The sequence below is a fragment of the Lagenorhynchus albirostris genome, chromosome 3 (assembly GCF_949774975.1).
Source record: "Lagenorhynchus albirostris chromosome 3, mLagAlb1.1, whole genome shotgun sequence".
Classification (NCBI taxonomy): Eukaryota; Metazoa; Chordata; class Mammalia; order Artiodactyla; family Delphinidae; genus Lagenorhynchus; species Lagenorhynchus albirostris.
Window position 1 is genome coordinate 42,474,342 of NC_083097.1, and position 22,330 is coordinate 42,496,671.

At 36.1% G+C, this 22,330-nt stretch overlaps 1 protein-coding gene across 6 annotated transcripts in view; it reads left to right on the forward strand.

Annotated features, from left to right (window-relative positions):
* The window catches only part of MTREX (Mtr4 exosome RNA helicase), a 128,244-nt gene that overhangs the window by 73,735 nt on the left and 32,179 nt on the right, over positions 1-22,330 (forward strand). For 5 of the 6 annotated variants that reach the window (XM_060142960.1, XM_060142957.1, XM_060142956.1 and 2 more), the window contains 2 exons: positions 14,580-14,714; positions 17,721-17,849. In XM_060142960.1, coding sequence (XP_059998943.1) covers positions 14,580-14,714; positions 17,721-17,849 — 264 coding nt within the window. The remainder of the gene's footprint in view (positions 1-14,579; positions 14,715-17,720; positions 17,850-22,330) is intronic. The other variant, XM_060142958.1, reaches the window with a different exon arrangement.

The window sequence follows — 22,330 nt, forward strand, 5'->3', positions numbered from 1 at the left end:
GTTATGTTTGTTCACTCGTTTTGTTTTTCATATTCCACATTTAAGTGAAGTCATCTAGTATTTGTCATTCTCTGTCTGGCTTATTTCATTGAGCGTAATACTCTCCGGGTCCATCCATGTTGCTGGAAATGGCAAGGTTTCATTCTTTTTCATGGCTTAGTAATATTCCTGTGTGTTTGTTTGTGTGTGTGTGGGAGAGAGAGAGACATTTTCTTTCCTCTATTGATTGCACTTGGGTTGCTTCCATATCTTGGCTATTATGAGATATACAGTAATACTGCAAGGAACATAGGCGTGCATATATCTTTTTGAATAATAGTGTTTTTGTTTTCTTCAAATAAATACTCAAGAGTGGAATTGCTGAATCATTTGGTAGTTATATTTTCACTTTTTTGAGGAACCGCCATACACTTTTCCATAGTGGCTGCACCAGTTTACATTCCCACCAACAGTGCACAGGGGTTCCCTTTTTTCCATATCCTCACCAACATTTATATTTCTTGTCATTTTGTTAATAGTCACTCTGTCAGGTGTGAGGTGAATAGCTCATTGGGGTTTTGATTTGCGTTACCCTTATGATTAGTGATGTTGCATCTTTTCGTGTACCTGATGGCCATCCTGATGACTTCTTTGGAAAAACATCTACTCAGGCCCTCTGCCATTTTTTAATCAGGTTGTTTGGTTTTTTTGATGTCGAGTTTTGTGAGTTCTTTGTATATTTTGGATATTAACCCCTTATTGGATATATCGTTTGCAGATATCTTTTCCCATTCAGTCGGTGATCTTTTAGTTTTGTTCATAGTTTCCTTCACTGACTAAAACCTTTTCAGTTTGATTTAGTCCCATTTGTTTATTTTTGCTTTTGTTTCCCTTGCCTGAGGAGACAGATCCAAAAAAATATTACCAAGACCAGTGTCAAAGACTTTACTGCCTGTGTTTACTTTTGGAAGTTTTATGGTTTCACACATTACATTTAAGTCTTGAATCCATTTTGAATTTATTTTTGAGCATAGTGTGGGAAAGTAGTCTGGTTTGATTCTTCCATGTGTAGCTGTCCAGTTTTCCCAACACCATTTGTTGAAGAGGCTGTCTTTTCCCCATTGTATATTCTTGCCTCCTTTGTCATAGATTAATTGCCCATATAATAGTGTGGGCCCATTTTCTGGACTCTATTCAGTTCCATTGATCTATGTGTCTTTTTTTTAATGCCAGTACCTTGCTGTTTTGATGACTGTAGCTCTGTAGTATAGTTTTGAATCAGGGAGTATAATACCTCCAGTTTTTGCTCTTCTTTCTTCAGGTTGTTTTTCTTTCTCAAGATTGTTTTGGCTCTTTGTGGTCTTTTGTGTTTCCATACATATTTTAGAATTATTTGTCCTAGTTATGTGAAAAATGCCATTGGTATTTGATAGGGATTGTTTGGAAACTATAGATTGCCATGGGGAATATGGTCATTTTAACAATATTAATTCTTCCAGTCTATGATTACAATATTCCTTTCCATCTGTTCATGTAGTCTTCAATTTCTTTCATTACTGTCATGCACTTTCCCTATAGTATAGTGTAGTTTTCTTATGGTACAGGTCTTTTACCTCCTTAGTAAGATGTAGTCCTAGGTATTTTATTCTCTTTGGTGCAGTGGTGCAATTGTGAATGGAATTGTTTTCTTGATTACTCTTTCTTTGTTAATGTATAGAAGTGCAGCAGATTTCTGTATATTAATTTTGTATCCTGCAACTTTACTGAATTCATTGATGAGTTCTAGTAGTTTTTGGTGGCATCTTTAGGATTTTCTATGTATAGTGTCATGTCATCTGCAAACAGTTAAAGTTTTACTTCTTCCTTTCCAATTAGGATTCCTTTTATTTCTTTCTCTTGTCTGATTGCTGTGGCTAGGACTTCCACTACTGTGTTGAATAGAAGTGGCAAGAGTGGACATCTTTGTTTTGTTCCAGGTCTTAGAGGAAATGCTTTCAGCTTTTTTACCATTGAGTATGATGGTAATTGTGGATTTGTCATATGTGGCCTTTATTATGTTGAGGTATGTTCCCTCTATACCTGCTTTGTTGAGAGTTTTTATTGTAAATGGGTGTTGAATTTTATCAAAAGCTTTTTCTGCATCTATTGAGAAGATCATGTGATTTTTATTCTTCAGTTTGTTAATGTGGTGTTTCATTGACTGATTTGTGGATATTGAACTGTCCTTGCATCCCTGAGATAAATCCCACTTGATCTCAGCTTTGGTCTTTTTAATGTAGTATTGAATTTGGTTGGCTAATATTTTGTTTAGGATTTTTGCATTTATCTTCTGCAGTGATATTAGCTTCTCATTTTTTTTGTGATATCTTTGGTTTTGGTATCAAGGTGGTGATGGCCTTGTAGAAGGAATTTGGAAGTGTTCCTTCCTCTACAATTTTTTGGAATAACTTGAGCAGGATAGTTGTTAACTCTTCCCTAAATGTTTACTAGAATACACCTGAGATGCCATCTTGCATATCTTCACTTTCTTGGCAATGTTCTTTAAAGCACGAAAGTTTTAAATTTTGATATAATCCAATTTCTTTTGTTGTTGTTGTTACTTAGGCTTTTGATGTCATATATAAGAAACCACTGCCAACATCAAGACCATGAAGATTTACCCTTATGTTTTTTTCTAAGTTTTATAGTTTTAGCTCTTAACATTTAGGTCTTTGTTCCGTTTTGAGCTGATTTTTATATGTGACTTAAGATAAGAATCCAACTTTTTTCTTGTCCTAGGACTATTTGTTGGAAAATTCTTTTCTCATTAAATTATGCTGGCACCCTTGTCAAAACTCAGATGATCATGGACACATGATTTTATTTCTGGATTCTCAGTTCTGTTCAGTTGATCTATATCTTTATCCTTATGCCAGTACCATACTGTCTGTATTACTGTATCTTTGTAGTTAAGGTTTGAAGAAATGGATTGGTAAGACCTCCACCTTTATTCAAGATTGTGTTGTTGGCTATTCTGTGACCCTTGCAAGTCCATGTGAATTTTATTATCTGTCAATTTCTACAAAGAAGTTAGCTGGGATTCTGATAGGGATTTCATTTAATCTTTAGATCATTTTGGAGAGAGTATTGTCAGCTTACAGCTCTTGAGTCTTTCAATTGTGAACATGGGAAGTTTTCCCATTTTTTAAGATCTTTTGAAATTGCTTGCAACAGTAATTTGTTTTCCAAGTATAAATTTTGCACTTCTTTTGTTAAATTTATTCCTGAATATTTTAATCTTTTGATGTTATCATAAATGGAATTGTTCTTTTGATTTCATTTTTTTAATATTTCATGGCAAGTATATATTAACACAGTTGACTTTATGTATTGATCTTGCATTCTGTAACTTTGCTAACTTTATTAGTTCTAATAGTGGGTTCTTCAGGATTTTCTTGTCTGCAAATAGAGGTGGTTTTACTTCTCCCTTTCCATTCTGGGTGCATTTTATTTCCTCTTTTTGCCTAATAGGCCTAGCTAGAACCTCCAGTACAATATTGATGGAGCAGATGCCCTTGTCTTTTTCCTAATCTTGAGGTGGGGGGCATCATTCACTTTTTCACCATTAAGTATGTTTTCATAAGTGTCCTTTATTGAGTTGAGGAAGTTTCCTTCTTTTCCTAGTTTGTTGAGTGTTTTTGTCATGAGAGTTGTTTTTTGTCAGATGCTTTTTATATGCCTATTCAAATAATCATATGGTTGTTTTTTATTCTCTTTTGTGTTTAATCTGATGAAGTATATTATATTAATTGATTTTCAAATACTAAACCAACTTTGGATTCCTGGGATGTTCATTCTCTGTTATCCTTTTTCTGTGTTAATGGATTTGGTTTGCTAATATGTTGTTAAAGATATTTGCACCCATATTCAAAGGAGATAATGGTTTGTAGTTTTCTTTTGTAGTTTTCTTTTCTTTTGCTGTCTTTCCCTGGGTTTGGTATCAGGGTAATGCCTGCCTCACATAATGAGTTAGGAAGTGTTCCCCTCCTCTTCTATTTTTTGGAGGAGTTCTTTAAGAATTTATATTAATTATTTAAATATTTGGCTGTGATGTTACCTGCCTGGGCTTTTCTTTGTGGATTGTTTATTGATTGTTAAATCAGTTTCATTTGTTATAGGTCTGTTCAGTTTGTCTGTTTCTTCTAGAAACAGTTTCAGTGATTTGTCTTTTTAGGAATTAGTCCATTTCATCTAAGTTACCTAATTTAGTGGTGTACAGTCGTTCATAATATTGCTTTATAATCCTTTTTATTTCTGTAAAGTTGTTAGTAATGTCTCCTCTTTCATTTCTTTTTTTTTTAACATCTTTATTGGAGTATGATTGCTTTACAATGGTGTGTTAGTTTCTGCTGTATAACAAAGTGAATCAGCTATACGTATACATATATCCCCATATCCCCTCCCTCTTGCTCTCCCTATCCCACCCCTCTAGGTCACAAAGCACCGAGTTGATCTCCCTGTGCTATGTGGCTGCTTCCCACTAGCTATCTGTTTTACATTTGGTAGTGTATATATGTCCATGCCACTCTCTCACTTCGTCCCAGCTTACCCCCCTCTTTCATTTCTGATTTTGATAATTTTAATCTTTCACCTAGCTAAAGGTTTATCAGTTTTGTTCATCTCAAAGAATCAGCTCTTGGTTTCATTGATTTTTCTTTATTTTTCAGTTTCATTAATTTCTGTTCCTTTATTTATAATCTTTATCATTTCCTTCTATCTCCTAGCTTTAGATTTAGTTTGCAGTTCTTTGTCCATTGTCTTAAAGTGGAAGATTAGGTTATTAATTTGAGATTTTCTTCTTTTATAATACATTTATACCAATGTCTTTTATAAGACGTTTATACCAATAAATTTCCATATGCAAGGATTTTAGCTGCATAAATTTTGGCATATTGTGTCTTCATTTTCATTCATCTCAAAGTATTTTTTAATTTCCCTTTCAAGTTCTTCTTTGACCCATTGGTTATTTAAGAATGTGTTTATTTCCATATATTTGTGAATTTCTGTCTGCCTTTGATTTCTAATTTCATTCTGTTGTTGAGAACATACTTGATATTATTTCATTCCTTTTGAATTTAGTGAAGTTTGTGCAGTGACCTAACATGTCCTCTCCTGCAGAATGTTTCATGTACAGTTGAGAAGAATGTATATTCTGTTGAGATGAGATGTTCTTTAGGTATCTGTTAGGTCTAGTTTTTTTTAGAGTGTTGTTCAGGTCTTCTATTTCTTTCCTTGCAGATCCTTCTATCTAGTTGTTTTATTCATTGTTAAAAGTGGGGTATTGAAGTCTCTTAACTATTATTGTTGAAATGTTATTTCTTCATTTCTGTCAATTTTTGCTTCATGTGTTTTGTGTTCTGCTAAAGTGTGTTTCATCTTATGATTAGTATAGCCTACTTCAGCTTTCTTTTGATTGTTGTTCATATGCTATATCTCTTTCCATCTTTTTTACTTTGAGTCTTTTTCGTATCAATGAATTTAAACTATGTCTCCTATAGACAGCATGGTTGGATATTGTTTTATCTAAGCTGAAAAATCTCTGCCTATCGATTGGGCTGCTTAATCCATTCACATTTAATGTTATTATTGGTATGACTAGATTGATGGCTGTCTTTTTTTGTTTTCTATGTGTCATTTCTTTTTTTGTTTTTCTATTCCTCCTTTAGTGCTTTCTTTTGCATTGAGTACCTGTTTTCTAATGTGACATTTTAATTTATTTCATGGGCTTTTTTCTCTACCTATATTTTTTGCTATTTTCTTGGTGGTTGCTAGGGCTTTCCGTATACATATTAACATAATAGAATAAGCTTCAGATTTATACTAACTTAATTCCAGTTAGATATAGAAACATTACTCTTTTATGTCTCTGTTCCATTTTCCCTCTTTTTGTGGTATATATGTTATAGATATTATACCTATAAATGTTACAAACCCAACAATACATGTTATAATTATTACTTTATATAATGTTATGACTTTTAAAGAAGCTTAGAGGAGAAAGGAGAGTAAGTATATATTTATAATTTCTGTTATATTAACCTTATTTTTCATTTCTGGTTGTCTTTCTTAATTCCTATGAATTCAACTTACCATCTAGATTTATTGACTTAGCCCAATACTGCTTTGCTCCACCTACTTCCTTTGTTTTATTATAGGCAAATATACTACATTTCTGTTATAGGCTCAACAGTCTCAACGATTCGATATATACATTTTGTTTTATATAACTAGTTTTTAAGTCATTTAAGAGAAAAGGAAATAGTCAATTATTTTGTCTTTTATAATTACCTTTACCAGAGTTGTTTCTTCATGTGGATTCAATATTACGACTGGTGTCACTCACTTTCAGCCTCAAGAACTTCCTTTAGTGTTTTCTGTAAAGCCGGTATGCCAGCAAAACATTCTCTCCATTTTTTTGTTTATTCGGGAATGTTTGTTTTTGAACGATAACTTTGCCTGCATATAGATTTCTTGATTAAGAGGTTTATTATGTGAATATGCTAACCCACTGCCTCTGGCCTCCATCATTTCTCCTGATAAGTTTCTGCTATTAACCTTATTGTAGTCTCCTTGTAAAAAATAAGTCTTGCTTTTCTCTTACTCCTTTCAAGATTTTCTATTTATGTTTGGTTTTTGCATTTTTGCTGTGATATGTGTATTTGGGCATCTTTTTGCATTTACTCTGTTTGGAGTTCATTGAGTTTCCTGTAGATTGTTTTTCAATTAATTTTGCTAAGTTTTCAGCCATTATTTTATTAAATATTTTTTCATTACTTCTTTCCTCTTTTTCTGGTATTCGCATTATGTTTATGTTGTCATTCTTACTGGTGACCTACATTTCTCTGTGGCTTTGTTCATTTTTCTTCTTCCCCCCCCCCCCCCGTTTTTGGATTATATCATCTCTTCCAGCCTATCTTCAAATTTGTTAATGCTTTCTCGTACTTCACATATGCTGTTGAATTCCTCTAGTGAGTTTTTCATTTCAGGTATTTCACTTTTGAAATCTAGAATTTCCTGTTGGTTCTTTTTATTATATCTATCTATTGATATTTTCTATTTGATCGTTATTGTCAAATTGGGACATTGATTATTGTCCCTTCCTTTACTTCTTTAATTATGGTTCCTTAGTTCTTTGTGCATATTTATAATGGCTACCTTTAAGACTTTGTTTAATCCAACATCTGGTCACTCTCAGAGGCACTTTCTGCTTTTTTTTCTGTTTTATAGGTTATAGTTCATACTTTTCTGTCTTTGTCCATGTCTCATAATTTTTCCTTAGAAATTGGACATTTTCAATAATATATTGTAGCACTCTTGGTACTGGTTTCCCCCACCCCCCAAGCCAGGTTTATTGTTGTTATTTGCTTGTTTATATGTTTAATGAGCAGCTAGATTTTTTGAGTGAAGTGTATTCCACCTCCCTCTTCCCCCTACTGTGCTGAACCTTTTATGTTTCTCCTTGGCACAGCCTTGGATATGCCCATAGTTACTCTGGGATGACAGTGGTTTTAAAAAGGGTCTCTTTGTGTCTTTCCCTGAACATACCCTTCTGTTAAGCCCCACTAATTGCAGGAGGCTCCTCCTAGCTTTCCCCCCACCTCCCCTCCCCCAAGGTTCTCTCCTGTAAACTAGCTGGCCTCCATTTGTCTTTCACCAACGGCCTTCACTGTTTTTGAGCATGCTCTAAAGTTTGAACTTCCCCAGCCTCTACTGCAAATGAAATCACTTTCTTTTGGAAGGTATTAAGAGCTGTTTTAAGGCCTGCTTCTCCCCCACCCCCACCCCTCCACCACAGGGCACAATCTCTGAGCCAAGTTCTAAAGCTTGGTGTGGGAACAATGGTCCACTCACTTCTCTCTGGGTGACACTCCTGCTTTAGGCCCTGAGGGCTAAGTGGAGCATAAGAGCCTCACATCTTCTCAGCTTGCCTCTCCCAGCTTGGAATCAATGTCTTATAAGCCAGGACAAGGGTAGTTGAGGCCCCAGTATTCTCAGAATTGCTACCCCCAAGATAATCTCTGGCTAAGCAGTGGGGACAGGGCAGAAAAGGGGAGCCCCCACCTCTCAGCCCCTACAATCCCCTACTTGCCCAGAACTTAGCCCTAGCAATAGGTAGGTGGGAGCAGGATAAGAAATGCTGATGTCAGCTCTTCCTGGGAAGATAGACCTCTACCTGAGATTTGCAGGCAGAGCAGCCCTCCTGTGTTCTGGGCTTCACCAGTCTGCAATTCCTGTTTACTTGAGTTAGGAAGCAGTGAGAGGGGAGTGGTCTTGGTTTAGATATCACAAATTCTTACTGAATTTTCATAGATTTCCTTGAATATGTTTTTTCCTTTGCTATATGCCCTTAGAACCATTTCCAGAGACTTTAAATGGTTGGGTTTTTATAATTTTCTCCAGTTTTGCTGGGGAGCAGATTTGTGGAGCTCTGTATGCTGTCATGCTGGTAGTTGACAGGTTTTACATTTTTAAAGGAGAAAAATTATAACGAATATAATTGCATTCATACACACACACACACTGTGGATAGGTTTCTTAATTATTTGTCTCTACTGGTCCTTAATCCGTGTATAAAAATAGTGCCAGTTGATGAGAGTTCTTTTAGGCAAAGATGGAAAGGGGAATAGAGAGAAACACATTCATTTTATTCTGCTTAAATTGATGGTGAAACTGATTTTTCCACTGAGCTCTTTACATTTGTTCACTAAAAATATGAAGTATTTTTTTGTATTTTTATTAGTTTTGTAATCTAGGTCAGAATACTAATTCAAAGATTTTTGTTGTCAGTTGGGTTTGCTAGAGAGAGAGGCATCAACTTAAAAAATTTGCACAACCTAAAAGCTGAGAATTATGTTTTATTCGGTGGACTTACTGAGAAGCCAGTATATTTGAGGAAAAGTCATAAAATTATAAATCACATCAGTTCATTTAGTCCCATGTAATTAATTCCTGTTGATCTGGATGAAGTCATCAGGTTTTCTATTAAAGTTTTGTAATTTCTTACCTAGTTCAGGGGTATGACCTAAAAGTTATAAGGAACAATATTTACCAAAGATTGCTTTTATGAATCTTCATTTTTTAAAAGCATCAGAGTAAAACAGTGATTGTCTATAAATGACAAGACTTAAAATGGCATGTTTAAAGATCTGATTACAATGCAATTGACAAGAAACTTGGGTGTTTCTGTGACACACAACATTTTAAGATAATTATGAGTTATGACTAATAACATTATACCAAGGCATATCAGAATTTTAGGAATTAAATTTTGGGATATCTACACTAATGACATTTACTTATACAGTATAACTTTAGAAGATTTATCTCCAGTAAATGGCAATGCTCCTCAAGTAATTTAACATACCAAATAAGCCTAATTAGTTTAACATTCCTTTCTGAGATGTCTCAGAATTTCTTTGAAGCATCCTATAGTTAGCTGGAGGTCAAAAGAACTTCAGTTAGAATTTTATGTTTGGGAAGTTTGTCAAAAATATCAAAAAGTTTCAAAACACTTGGTAAAATCACTGTGAAACAATACTTGTTCACCTAACCAGAGTGATGAAAGATTTCACAAACAAATACAGATCACTTAAAGGCAAAGAAACTCATACAATCTGTTATCAAAAGCAGTATTCCAAGAAAACTTTGTTCTCTTAACAGAGAGGAACCAGTCTTGCACCAGCCTACTTTTGATAACAAAATTCATTTACATAATCAAATTTAATCTAATCCCAGCCTGACCATTTAATCTAATCCCAGCCTGACAAAACTCCTTTTCAGGGTTCCTTTTACAAACCTTCCACAATTTTCTGTACGCTTATTAGTTTGTCCCTTATTTTTTCATCTAGAAACAACTGGCTCTAGGACAAAACATTCTTTCCCCTTAACAAAATATATTTTCATTCCTCATGCCTTCTTTTGCATACATTTCATTTTCCTTACATACGGAAATGTTTCCCTTCTTATCTTTAGTAACTTTAACTACATATTACAATTTTAACCCTTAAAAACCTTAATATTTAGAAAAAACCAACAAGCAGCAAGTAATTGTGAACTTTTTGTCATACCAGCATTTCCTGGTTGGAATATTCCATAACCTAGAAACATCCATCTTCTCATAGCATAATTTCTTCCCTCAGTGTGGTTTAAGATGTGTCTAATAAATCCAAATTAGTTCCCTTTTGTAAGGAGACAGAGGTAGGTAAATTTAGACCTGTTTAGCAACTAATGTTCCAGTGTTTTATCTTATTTGAAATAACCTGGATATTCAGTGCATTCCCATCATTTAACTTAACTTAGCAAAACTCAAGTTACCAAAAATCTGGAAAAACTATTTTAGAGAGACATACCCAAAGCATAATTATTCCTAAAAGAGTTCACCTGAAAACTCTTATCTCATTTACCTTTATTTTGTAACTTATGAAAATCATACCAAGTTAAATTTTTTCTTGCTGACAAACTATATAACAGAAATAACATGAATTTATTGATCTTCAATAAGCTTAGGTACAATAAAAGTCAGACATCTCTATTGATACTTCCTAGATCATATGAACCTGAAATTCATTCTGGCCAGTTTCTTTTTTTATATATATAAATTTATTTATTTTTATTTTTGGCTGTGTTGGGTCTTCATTTCTGTGCGAGGGCTTTCTCTAGTTGCGGCAAGCGGGGGCTGCTCTTCATCGCATTGCGCGGGCCTCTCACTGTCGCGGCCTCTTGTTGCGGAGCACAGTCTCCAGATGCGCAGGCTCAGTAGTTGTGGCTCACGGGCCCAGTTGCTCCGTGGCATGTGGGATCTTCCCAGACGGCTCGAACCCGTGTCCCTAGCATTGGCAGGCAGATTCTCAACCACTGTGCCACCAAGGAAGCCCCCAGTTTCTTTTATATTTAGAAATATTTAGTTTATAAGCACTTACTTTTAAGTCAATTAAGTAGAACTCTTTTATAGGTTTAATTTTGGTAATGTTTTCCAGAGGTAGAGACATCTCATATATATAATGTACACACATACATATAAAGAGACAAAGTCAGAGATCTCACAGCTTCACTTTAAAAAGTTAGTTAAGAATCAGGTGTTAAAATATAAACTTACTAGTTTATAAATAACAGTTGGATTAAGTTAAATTTGCTGAGATGAGTAGGGCTTCACTATTTGTGGAAAAGACTTTTAAGATTTGTATTTGTCCTTGATAAACTGTTAAGGAGGCTATGAATTAGATTTTGGGTGAGGGAGCCTTTCCAGAGACTTGAGCTTAAAAAGTCCTACCTCTCCCACCCCGTGGCCTTTTTATTCTAGGTTTCAGGTTTTACCAGACTGAACTAATTTGACTCACTTTCAAGTCACTGTGGACTGTATTTACATTTCTAATTCGTAGAGATTTACAAGACAAAGACAGTTGCTTTTAATTCTCTGAAGAACTGGTCTTCTTCTGCCAAAATGATATTAAAGATTGATTTGCCCAACTATATTTTCTTTAATTTGCTTTTTTTTTTAATATCAGAAGATTTCCAACCAAACTGAAAATTGAGTTCTATGTTCTAGAACTTTAGGGTTCAATTTACCTTGCTTTCAAAGGCTTGCATAAGGCATTTAACAAAGACCCCCTTTCTGATTGCATAGGTTAGACCCAGAGCAAAATCTTTATTCTTCTTATTAGCCCCTGAATATTAGCTCCCAGTCTTGTACCATATTGAGGAAAGAAGATGAATATTTCTAGAGTTTATGGAATATTCCAATTAGGAAATGCTGGTATGACAAACAGTTCACAATTTTACTTGCTGCTTGTTGGCTTTCACTAGAGTTTAAGGTATTTAAGTGTTCCTTTTACTGTGTGGGTTCAGGTAACCCTACTGGTTTCTGTTAGTATGTTTAATTAATATTGTCTGAAGGGCAGATTTATATGCCCTGTCCAGGCAGGGGAAGCATTCCGCAATGAAACATGTCTATCTCACAATATAATTAGGCAAAAGAGATGTAACCATCTTATATAAGATCTATTTAAATATATCAAATTTTATAAACTTTATCTCAGTTCTGTCAACTTTTGTACCTTTAACTTCAGTTTGTATTAGGACACTATCAACACACCTTCGTCTTATAAGGAGTCCAGAAACTTTTCTTTTTATCCCAACCATTTAATCTGTTTTTATATAAAAGGCTTTGGGATTCCCAATGAGATGTTGAGGCAAAGGACTCAGGCCCCTTTGTTGATTTTTTTTAAGTTGATTAATTGGCCCAAGCAATTGTTGGTCAGTTATCTCAGTGCAATTTTTTCAGATTTTTTTTTACCCCGGACTCGTTTGGAGCCCTTTAATGTTGGGGACCAATAGGGGGATCCCTTTGACCCATCCAGTCTTAGGTAGTGTTATATCAGAACCTTTTGTTTTAATCCCATTGACATCCATTTTATTTATTCTATTTTAAAATAACCATGTAAAATTTTCTTTATCCATTTGGGACGATGCCCTTTAAAATTTCTACCTTTTTTTTGAAGAAGTCTCTAGACTTTCTCTTCAGTTTTTTTCTTACTTCCCTGTTAATCAACCTAATTAGCATGAATTATCCTAGTGTGTTTATTAGCATCTGTAAGACCCATGAAGGGAAAGCAGAGTGCATAAATAAAGCTTCCCAAGCCATGTTTTCTTTTCGTTTGTTTGGGTTAAATTAAAGCAGTTCTCAGTTTAATCATTTTATCTTTTTCTACCTTCTGATTTGATTTTTTCATAGGTACCAATAGAACTGTTTATAATGAAAGCTCTAAAAATTTACCAGTTTAGAAGTTTCTCAAATTTAAAAGATCCATCATCTGGCCGTTAACGAGATATATCTTAATAGGGACTCAAACCAATAAAATGCAAGAGGCATGCCCACAGGACAGTGTGAAGGAAGCCACCTAAACAAAATCCAGAAAATTTACTCCCCAAAATAGTAAAAGCCCTTTGTTGTACAGGCTGATAAAAGGAAGGTTAAGATGGCAGAAAGCCACCTGAAAGTTGGCACAGTCAGAAGATTGCTCAGAATCCCACTTTGTTCAGTGGGCTGCAAAATGTACACCATTTGTGTACTTTGTGGATGGCAGAGACCAAGTTCTCAAAACACACACACACACACACACACACACACACACACACACACACACACACACACACACACACACACACACACACACACACACACACACACACACACACTGCAAGTTCCCACTAAAAGGGCTTTTCCTTTACGGTCAGAATTCTGAAAATATGTTTTATCAAGCTGGATTTCTCTAACTTAACTGCGTATGCAATAAAAGAGCCCCCATCTTAGTCATTTTCAGGGCAAGATTTCCTTTAATCCCCAATTAAAGTACTTGTAAATGTAAGTTTTGTATGTACATAAACCTGGTAATTTGTCACTCCTTTTGTTTTTAAAGTTTTATTCCCTGTTGTGAGGTCAGTTTGTTGAGATAAAGTAGCTAGTGACAATCCTGTGGTGGGCCAGGGTGCTGTTTGTGAGCTTAACTCCTCTAGGTTTTACCCTGGAGCTGTTTTAGCTCTCTTACGTGTCTCAGTTTTTCCCTTCAGTATCCTGAGACCACTGTGGGTGCTCAGATCATGGAGTGACCAACTCTTATGCATATCCCCTGCAGAGCAAATTTTTAATTAAAGTGAGTGGGTTTCCCTGTAGGGGCAGCTGCATATTATGAGGGCTTGCCTCCACCACTCCCACAAGCGTCTTAGTTGCCTGAAAAAGCTGTTGCCACCTGGGAGGAGATGTTCCTTTTTTGGAGCAGAAAGCTCTCATGAGATACCTCACTTTTATTACAGTAAACTGTTAAAGTAGCCAATTCAAGGACAAACGACAAGCCAGTCTTCTACCTAATTTACGCACTCCAACCTTACTCGGTGTCTTTCAGCTGAGCAAAGTCTTCCCAGTGTCTTTCAACTGAGGTTAACCTGCTCATTGTCTAAACTGAGCAAAAATCTCCCCAGTATCTTTCAACTGAGGGTAAACCAGGTACCTCTTCTTGAAACAAAGTTTCAAAGATAACCTGCTCCTCCAAAGAAGAGACTTAGGAGATTCGAGAACCAGGAGAGAGACTCACCCAAATTTGTCTGGACTCCCCGAGGAGGCAGACAGGCCCAAGTGGCCTCAGCTGGTACCAAGGCTCCAGATCCTCATAGAGTTCAGGCAAAGGACAGAAGTCTACTCTGGGTCACTTTGTTAGTCGCCCAAACGGTCGACTGAAAAAAATTGCACAACGTAAAAGTTGAGAATTATGTTTTATTCGGCAGACTTTCTGAGACCTTAAGCCCGGGAAACAGCCTCTCAGATAGCTTTGAGGGACTGTTTTGAAGAGGTAAGGGAGGAGCCAGGATATATAGGATTTTTTGCAGACAAACAAAAACTAGGTAGTCCGAACATCAAAAGATTACAGTTAAAGAAAACCAGACACCTCAAGTTAATGAATTTAACACTTTTATGTGTATCGGAAGATGTAAGCGTCTGGGCTTATTGAAATTGTTCCTTTGATATGCACCTTAACTGCCCTGTTTTTCTCCATCCTGTATCCCCTCAGAGTGTACCATTGGGGGTGGCTGCGGAGGCTGATAGCTTGATGGCAGGCAGCCTGTTTATCTTGATCCTGAGTTCCCCTCAGGATGCACCATCAGGGGTGGCTTCAGTGGCTGATGGCTGCAGCATTCTTTGGCAGGTGACATGACATTCTTTGTCCACAGAGGGAAAGTACATACTGATGAAGAAAATATTTTGAAGCATTTTAAGGAGATACAAATGCATTGTCAATATTTATTTTGTATTTGTTTCTTTACATTTTATAATCTTGAGATTATCAAAATTATATTTCTCTTATGTGAAGGTTGATATTGTTGACCCACCTTTACCAAAGTACAAAACTAGAAAAAGTTTGCTGAGAAAAGTTTTATCATTTTAGGAAATAAATTTAACAGCAAGTTTTCATTTAATGCTACAATGAAGAATGCTTTCAAAAGAGTTTCCATAGTAACACTTGAAATACCTCTGTAATGTTGTAAATGGTTTTGGTAGTTCTACAAAGATAATTATGTATGAGATGATAGGGAGAATATTAAGTTTATAAATAAAATCTACAGAATTGGAATTAAACCCAATAACAGAGTTCTAGATTGTCTAGACACATTAAAGATTCTTCATAAATCTTAGGTTATTTTTGTCCAAATACTTGTATGTCCTATAACACCTTGTAGTTAATTTATTCATCATATTGTGAAATGCATCTTACTTAGAGGGGTTTTTTCCCCTCTGGAAAGCTAAATATTTTAATCACTGATTCTCCTTATGGTTCTTGGCCCCTTGGAAGAGTTAACAGTTGGTCATAACTATTTACCTCATTTTAAAACTCATTTTGTATTAACTAAGATACATATATATATATATATATGCATGTGTGTGTGTGTACACACACACATAATCTTTGCAGATACAAGTCTAATTGAAAATACTGTCTTTGAATCTGTATCAAGCTGAAAAATGTTTTAAAACTTCTTTAAAAATAACCATATTTGGGCTTCCTTGGTGGCGCAGTGGTTGAGAGTCCGCCTGCCGATGCAGGGGACACGGGTTCATGCCCTGGTCCGGGAAGATCCCACATGCCGCGGAGCGGCTAGGCCCCTGAGCCATGGCCGCTGAGCCTGCGCGTCCGGAGCCTGTGCTCCGCAACAGGAGAGGCCACAACAGTGAGAGGCCCGCGTACCGCAAAAACAAACAAACAAAAAAAACATTTTGAATAAAAATATGTGCTGAGAAAAAACTAGTTTTCTTTTTGAATTGGAAAATGGAGCTTATGCTTTCTTTGAGGAAATTTGTACTCAGAAGTTTAAGATAATTATGATTGTATTTTTGGTTTGTTTTGGAAATATATTTTACTATTCTGAGGCAAATGGATAGTTTTATTACAGAAATAGATTGTAGGAATGGATTCATGGTCATTTCTTGACAGTTTTTCACTTTTGCACAGGAACTGTGCAGGGTGGGTGGGAGGAGAACAAGTCATCACTTCTTGCCATGTTTCCCTCTCAATCAAAATAACTCTCCCTTAAGGGGCACCTGCCTACATTGTTGGTGGAATGTAAATTGGTGCAGCCACTATGGAAAACAGTATGGAGGTTCCTCAAAAAACTAGAGTTGCCTGCCATATGATCCAGCAATCCCACTCCTGGGCATATATCCAAACAAAATTATAACTAAAAAAGTTACATGCACCCCTATGTTCATAGCAGCACTATTCACAATAGTCAAGACATGGAAACCTAAATATCCATTGACAGATAAATGAATAAAGATGTGGTATATATATTGATACAATGGAATGCTGCTCAGTCATTAAAAACAAAAACAAAATAGTGAACAAAATAATGCCATTTGCAACAACATGGATGGAACTAGAGATTATCATACTAAGTGAAATAAGTCAGAAAGAGAAAGATACCATATGGTATCACTTATATGTGGAATCTAAAATATGACACAAGTGAACCTATCTGCGAAACAGAAACAGACTCACAGACATAGAGAACAGACTTATAGTCTGACCTGTGGTCTGGGGAGGGATGGAATAGGAGTTTGGAGTTAGCAGTTGCAAACTACTATATATGGAATGGATAAACAACAAGGTCCTACTGTATAGCACAGGGAACTATATTCAGTATCTTGTGATAAGCCATAATGGAAAAGAATATAAAAAAGTATATATATGTATAACTGAATCACTTTGCTGTGCAGCAGAAATTAACACAACATTGTAAATCAACTATACTTCAGTTTTTTAAAAAAAACTTGTCCCTTTATCTAATTTTATGCAAAAGAGATTATTCAAATATTGTATTAAAAAGCAAAGAGGAATTCTTTACTGAAGAAAAGAGTCTTCTATTACTGTTCGAAAAATGTTGCTCTCAAACATAAATTGTCATAGTGCAGAAGATGTGATTAGTGTTAGGTCTTTGAGAATCATGTTTTTATTAGAGAATATAAAAGACTAAAAGACTTTTGATGAAATGATGTGAAATCACAGAGTAGAGGTGCCAGTATACTAAGCAATAAAATAATCTGCTCTGAATATATTTTTCATCTTATTTAATTAAGGTTATTTGAAGATAACATACTCATTTTCTGATACTGATAATTCCTTTGGTTTCTTTTTCTAATTCTGGCATAACATGAAATAAAATTATAAACCGATCATTAGAAACTTAAAATGGCATATCAGTTGACAGTGATCATAACATTTAAATTTGTAAGTATCAAGTAATTTCTGTGTTTTTTCATCCAGTGGAGCATGTTGAAGGATGAAAAGAGACAGGCTTCATTTCATGAAATTAACATTTATTGTGCATTACGTAAGTCATAGTGCTAAATACGGAGAACATAGTTCCTGTACACATGGAACTTAAAATTTGTGTGCCAGGGGCTTCCCTGGTGGCGCAGTGGTTGGGAGTCCACCTGCCGATGCAGGGGACACGGGTTTGTGTCCCGGTCCGGGAAGATCCCATATGTTGCGGAGCGGCTGGGCCTGTGAGCCATGGCCACTGAGCCTGCGCGTCCGGAGCCTGTGCTCCGCAACGGGAGAGGCCACAACAGTGAGAGGCCCGCATACCGCAAAAAAAAAAAATTGTGTGCCAGTTTTTAAGAATTAATAAACTTCTTTTATCCTGTTTTTTTCTAGCCTAATTCTGGTGAACTGGATCCTTTATATGTAGTGGAAGTACTTCTGCGCTGTAGCAAAGAGAGCTTGAAAAATTCAGCTACTGAGGCTGCAAAACCAGCTAAATCTGATGAGAAAGGAGAGATGCAGGTTTGTACTTTATTTTTCATTTTCAGATTTCAGATATTTTGTACGTTATTTATAATCACTAGCTTTCCTATATGTGATTATATTGAACATACTGTCATGATTTCCTAATTGGAAGTTTTCAAGGTATGTGAAAGCCATCTAACACCAGTAGGATGATTAATCTTCTTATCAAATTATGGCAAGGTAATTAGTGACAAAGTGAAAGATAAAAAGAATTTAATCATTTAAATTTTCACATGAAGCTGGAATTTACCTGAGCTAAAAAAGATGTTTTATCATTATTTTACGATTGTATCATTTTACACTTTATTCCATCCATTATTGTTTATTACATTCCTGTGAAAATAATGATTGAAAATAATGAGCCAGTGTTTTGATAGGAAACTTAGGTAGAACTTTTTCATTAATTTACATGTGCTTTTAATTAAATGCAAAACATTCAGCTTGCCACATGAGATACACATATTACTTAAATGGCTCTTATTTTATTTCATTTTAAAATAATAAAGAATAATTGTAGGTAAGCCTTACTGTGGAGAGTCCAAGTATCTATTTGAAGAGTAATATCATACTGAAATTTTTTTTTAAACACTGCTTTAAGTATATGTTGTATTGGCTAGGTCTTTTAGGAAATGTCATTGTTAATGATACTTGTCATAACAGGCTTTGGTTTGTGGGAAAGTTGAAGTTGGAATGGCAAATATGTGGCATACATCACAACATTCTCCTTCTCTCATGGCAGATATTAATAATAAGTCATGGGCCCCTTTTTTCCCATATACAGGGAAAAAGAGCAGTTAACAGAAACTGTCACTGAGGAAGTCCAGCTACTGCACTTAATAGAGTTTAAATCAGCTATTTTTAAATATGTTGCAAGTGTATTTAAAATTTTAAAAATCTGATTTTAATTTGTAACAGTACACGTTTTTTTGTTTGTTTTTCTTTTTGTTGTTGTTGGTTTTTTTTTTTGCGGTACGCGGGCCTCTCACGGTTGTGGCCTCTCCCGTTGCGGAGCACAGGCTCTGGATGTGCAGGCTCATTGGCTATGGTTAACGGGCCCAGCGGCTCCGCGGCATGTGAGATCTTCCCGGACCGGGGCACGAACCTTTGTCTCCCGCATCGGCAGGCGGACTCCCAACCACCGCGCCACCAGGGAAGCCCAGCCTCTTACTATTTTTAACAGATGCCCCTAGGGAAAAGGTTGTTTGCACTGGGCAAGCCCTGGGTCAGGTCAAATAATGACCTCCTTGTGAATGAATAGAGTCTTCTAGGGGACCACCAAACAGGTGAAATACTGACAGTTCTCTGGGAATGGCCTTTTGAAGTCATTTCAACCCTGTTCTGTCCCTTCCGGTGGCTGCCAGACTGATATTCAGTGATTGCAGGCTCTTGGTTTTCAAGACTACTGTGGAGCTGAGTGGGAGAGGGAGTAAAGTAAGTTAAAACACTGCAAAGCATCCAATTCTTTGGTTTGGGTTTTTTTTTTAATTAAACGCTCCTTGGATTGGTGCAAGCCTTTGTTTAATTTCCAGAGTTCTGAAGCAGTTGATTTTGACAATTGCCAGTATTCCCAATGCTTTTATGGGGAAGAGGATTTTTGGAGGTCTTTGCCTCCACCATTTTCACTGGCATTCTTCTGGATAAACTTAGAGAAAGCATCTATTACATTCAATAGATTATTACATTAGTCAGCTTTTAAATTAGATCAAGACACAAATTTAATTTTTGTAAATCTAAAATTTAATAAAAATCACATTGGTTTGAATAACTTTGTCTGCCTTGACTTGATTAAAATTCAGTTGGTTCAAAAAACATTCTGATTTAGATGAAAAATTCAAAAATCATATTGTGTTTTAGCTAACAGTCTTAATTGAAGAGATGACATTGGTCGAAATTTACTTAGAGTGTATTGACTTAAAGATTGTATTGACTTAAAATGTACTGACTTCTGATATTATTTACCTTATCATTTGCTTATCTTAAAAGGGGAAATTGATTTATGACAAACTTGCAAAGGAAAAGGTCTAAGAATAAAAATACTCCTTACTGTTGGTATTCTCACGCTTTTCTAATAATTGCCCTCGTGATTATTTGGATTTATATAGACCGATGTTTCATCATGATAAGCCTGAATTCTAAGTTCTTTTATAAAGGTTATTAGGTTTAGAAAGTTGAATCAACTGCACAATGCAAATATTATAGCATGTTTTTAAATCCTTGTGAGTGTAGAGATTTATAATTTCATGGCAACTGTTCATTTGGTTTTTAAACATTTAAGTTCTTATTTACAGAACTTAAGTCTTAGGATCTCCCTTTCTTGTACTTAAGGAGACATTTGTAGGAGGGCCTTTATAGTTCCTTTCCTGTCATTAGTGTGAGACTTAGTTGACCATTTCTTGGATGGAACTTATTATAGGAAGCAGCATTAGAAATTGGGTAGTTTCTGTCTTCCTTCTGAATCAGGTCTTCACAGATAGTGTTTATTCTGTTTTCAAGGAAATACTTCTGCATAATGCAACTTGTGCATAATTCAGCTGCAAGTACATAAAGCATACACTTCTTCTCTAAAGTCAAGTGAATTATTTTTAATTTTTCTGCCATTTTGGATTGTGTACGTGTACCTCAGTACAGAAAAATAGTGTATTTCTCCCTCTGGGTGTTGGCTACCTGGTACATCATTGACAGTTTTTCACGTCCTGAGTCTTCTCTTTCCAGCCAGCCCATGTATCTAGGATTTGTATAGATCACAAATTGGCGGCTCAAAAGCCAATTCAGTCCACATAATGTCTTCTTTAAAAGTGAATTTGACAGTTTGAGAATAAAAATAATGATAGTAAAAGATTATAATCAAGTGAAAATAAAATAAGAACCCACAAGCTTATATACTCAGAATAGATACTGTAGAAGGAATGGAGATGTTAGAAGAGTCAACATTAGACAACTACCATAAGTAATTTTTGACTCAGGCAAGAATAATCCATGGATGTTAAAACTAGTGAGTTGAAAGTTTAATGAAGGACTACTTTGATGGCGCAATAGTTAAGAATCCGCCTGCCATTGCAGGGACATGGGTTTGAGCCCTGGTCCAGGAAAATCCCACATGCTGTGGAGCAACTAAGCCCATGCGCCACAACTACTGAGCCTGCGAGCCACAACTACTGAGCCCACGAACTACTGAAGCCTGCATGCCTAGAGCCCATGCTCTACAACAAGAGAAGCCACCACAATGAGAAGCCCATGCACCACAAGAGAAAGCCCACACGCAGCAAAGAAGACCCAATGCGGCCATTAATTAATTAATTAATTTTAAAAATGTTTAAAAAAAAGTTTAATGAAGAATGGGATACTTACAAAGTCTATAAAGACTCTCCCTATAAATTTCTTATAAATTTTTAAAATAAATAAATTTATTTATTTATTTATATTATTTTTGGCTGCGTAGGGTCTTTGGTGCTGTGCGTGTGGGTTTCTCTAGTTGTGACGAGCCGGGGCTACTCTTTGTTGTGGTGTGCGGGCTTCTCATTGTCATGGCTTCTCTTGTGGCGGAGCATGGGCTCTAGGCGCACAGGCTTCAGTAGTTGTGGCACGTGGGCTCAGTAGTTGTGGCTTTCGGGCTCTAGAACTCAGGCTCAGTAGTTGTGGCACATGGGCTTAGCTGCTCCGCAGCACGTGGGATCTTCCCAGGCCAGGGCTCGAACCCGTGTCCCTTGCATTGGCAGGCAGATTCTTTTTTTTTTTTTTTTTTTTTTTCTTTTTGCAGTACGCGGGCCTCTCACTGTTGTGGCCTCTCCCGTTGCGGAGCACAGGCTCTGGACGTGCAGGCTCAGCGGCCATGGCTCACGGGCCCAGCCACTCTGCGGCATGTGGGATCTTCCCGGACTGGGGCATGAACCCGTATCTCCTGCATCGGCAGGCGGACTCCCAACCACTGTGCCACCAGGGAAGCCCCAATTTCTTATAAATTTATCTCCCTGTAAATTTATTGTGAAAGGGAAAGTAGTAACTTATAGTAGAAAATGCTAGCAGATGTTACTTTAATCAAGTAATCAAAGTTACTGTCACCAATCCAGTAATGTTGACCAATGGACTGAGACCAACAAAGAAAAAAATCACTTGTGCCAAAAATGCATAACCTGAGTCTGATGATTCTTCATGATTACACAAACCTAAACTGAGAATCGTTCTACAAAATAACTGGCCTATAGTATTCAAAAATGTCAATGTCTTGAGAGTCACAGAAGAACTGAGGAACTGTTCCAGATTAAAGAAGAACAAAGAAATATTACAGCTAGGTTCAATGCATGATCCTAGTTTTGCTCCATAGAGTGGTGGGGGAGAAGGGAGGGCAAAAGACATTATTGGGAATGTAGATGAAATTTTAATATGGACTGTTGATTAGATAATATCAGTGTATCTACATTAATTTCCCTCTTTTAATACTTGTACTATGGTTGTATGGGTGTGTATGTTTGTGTATATGT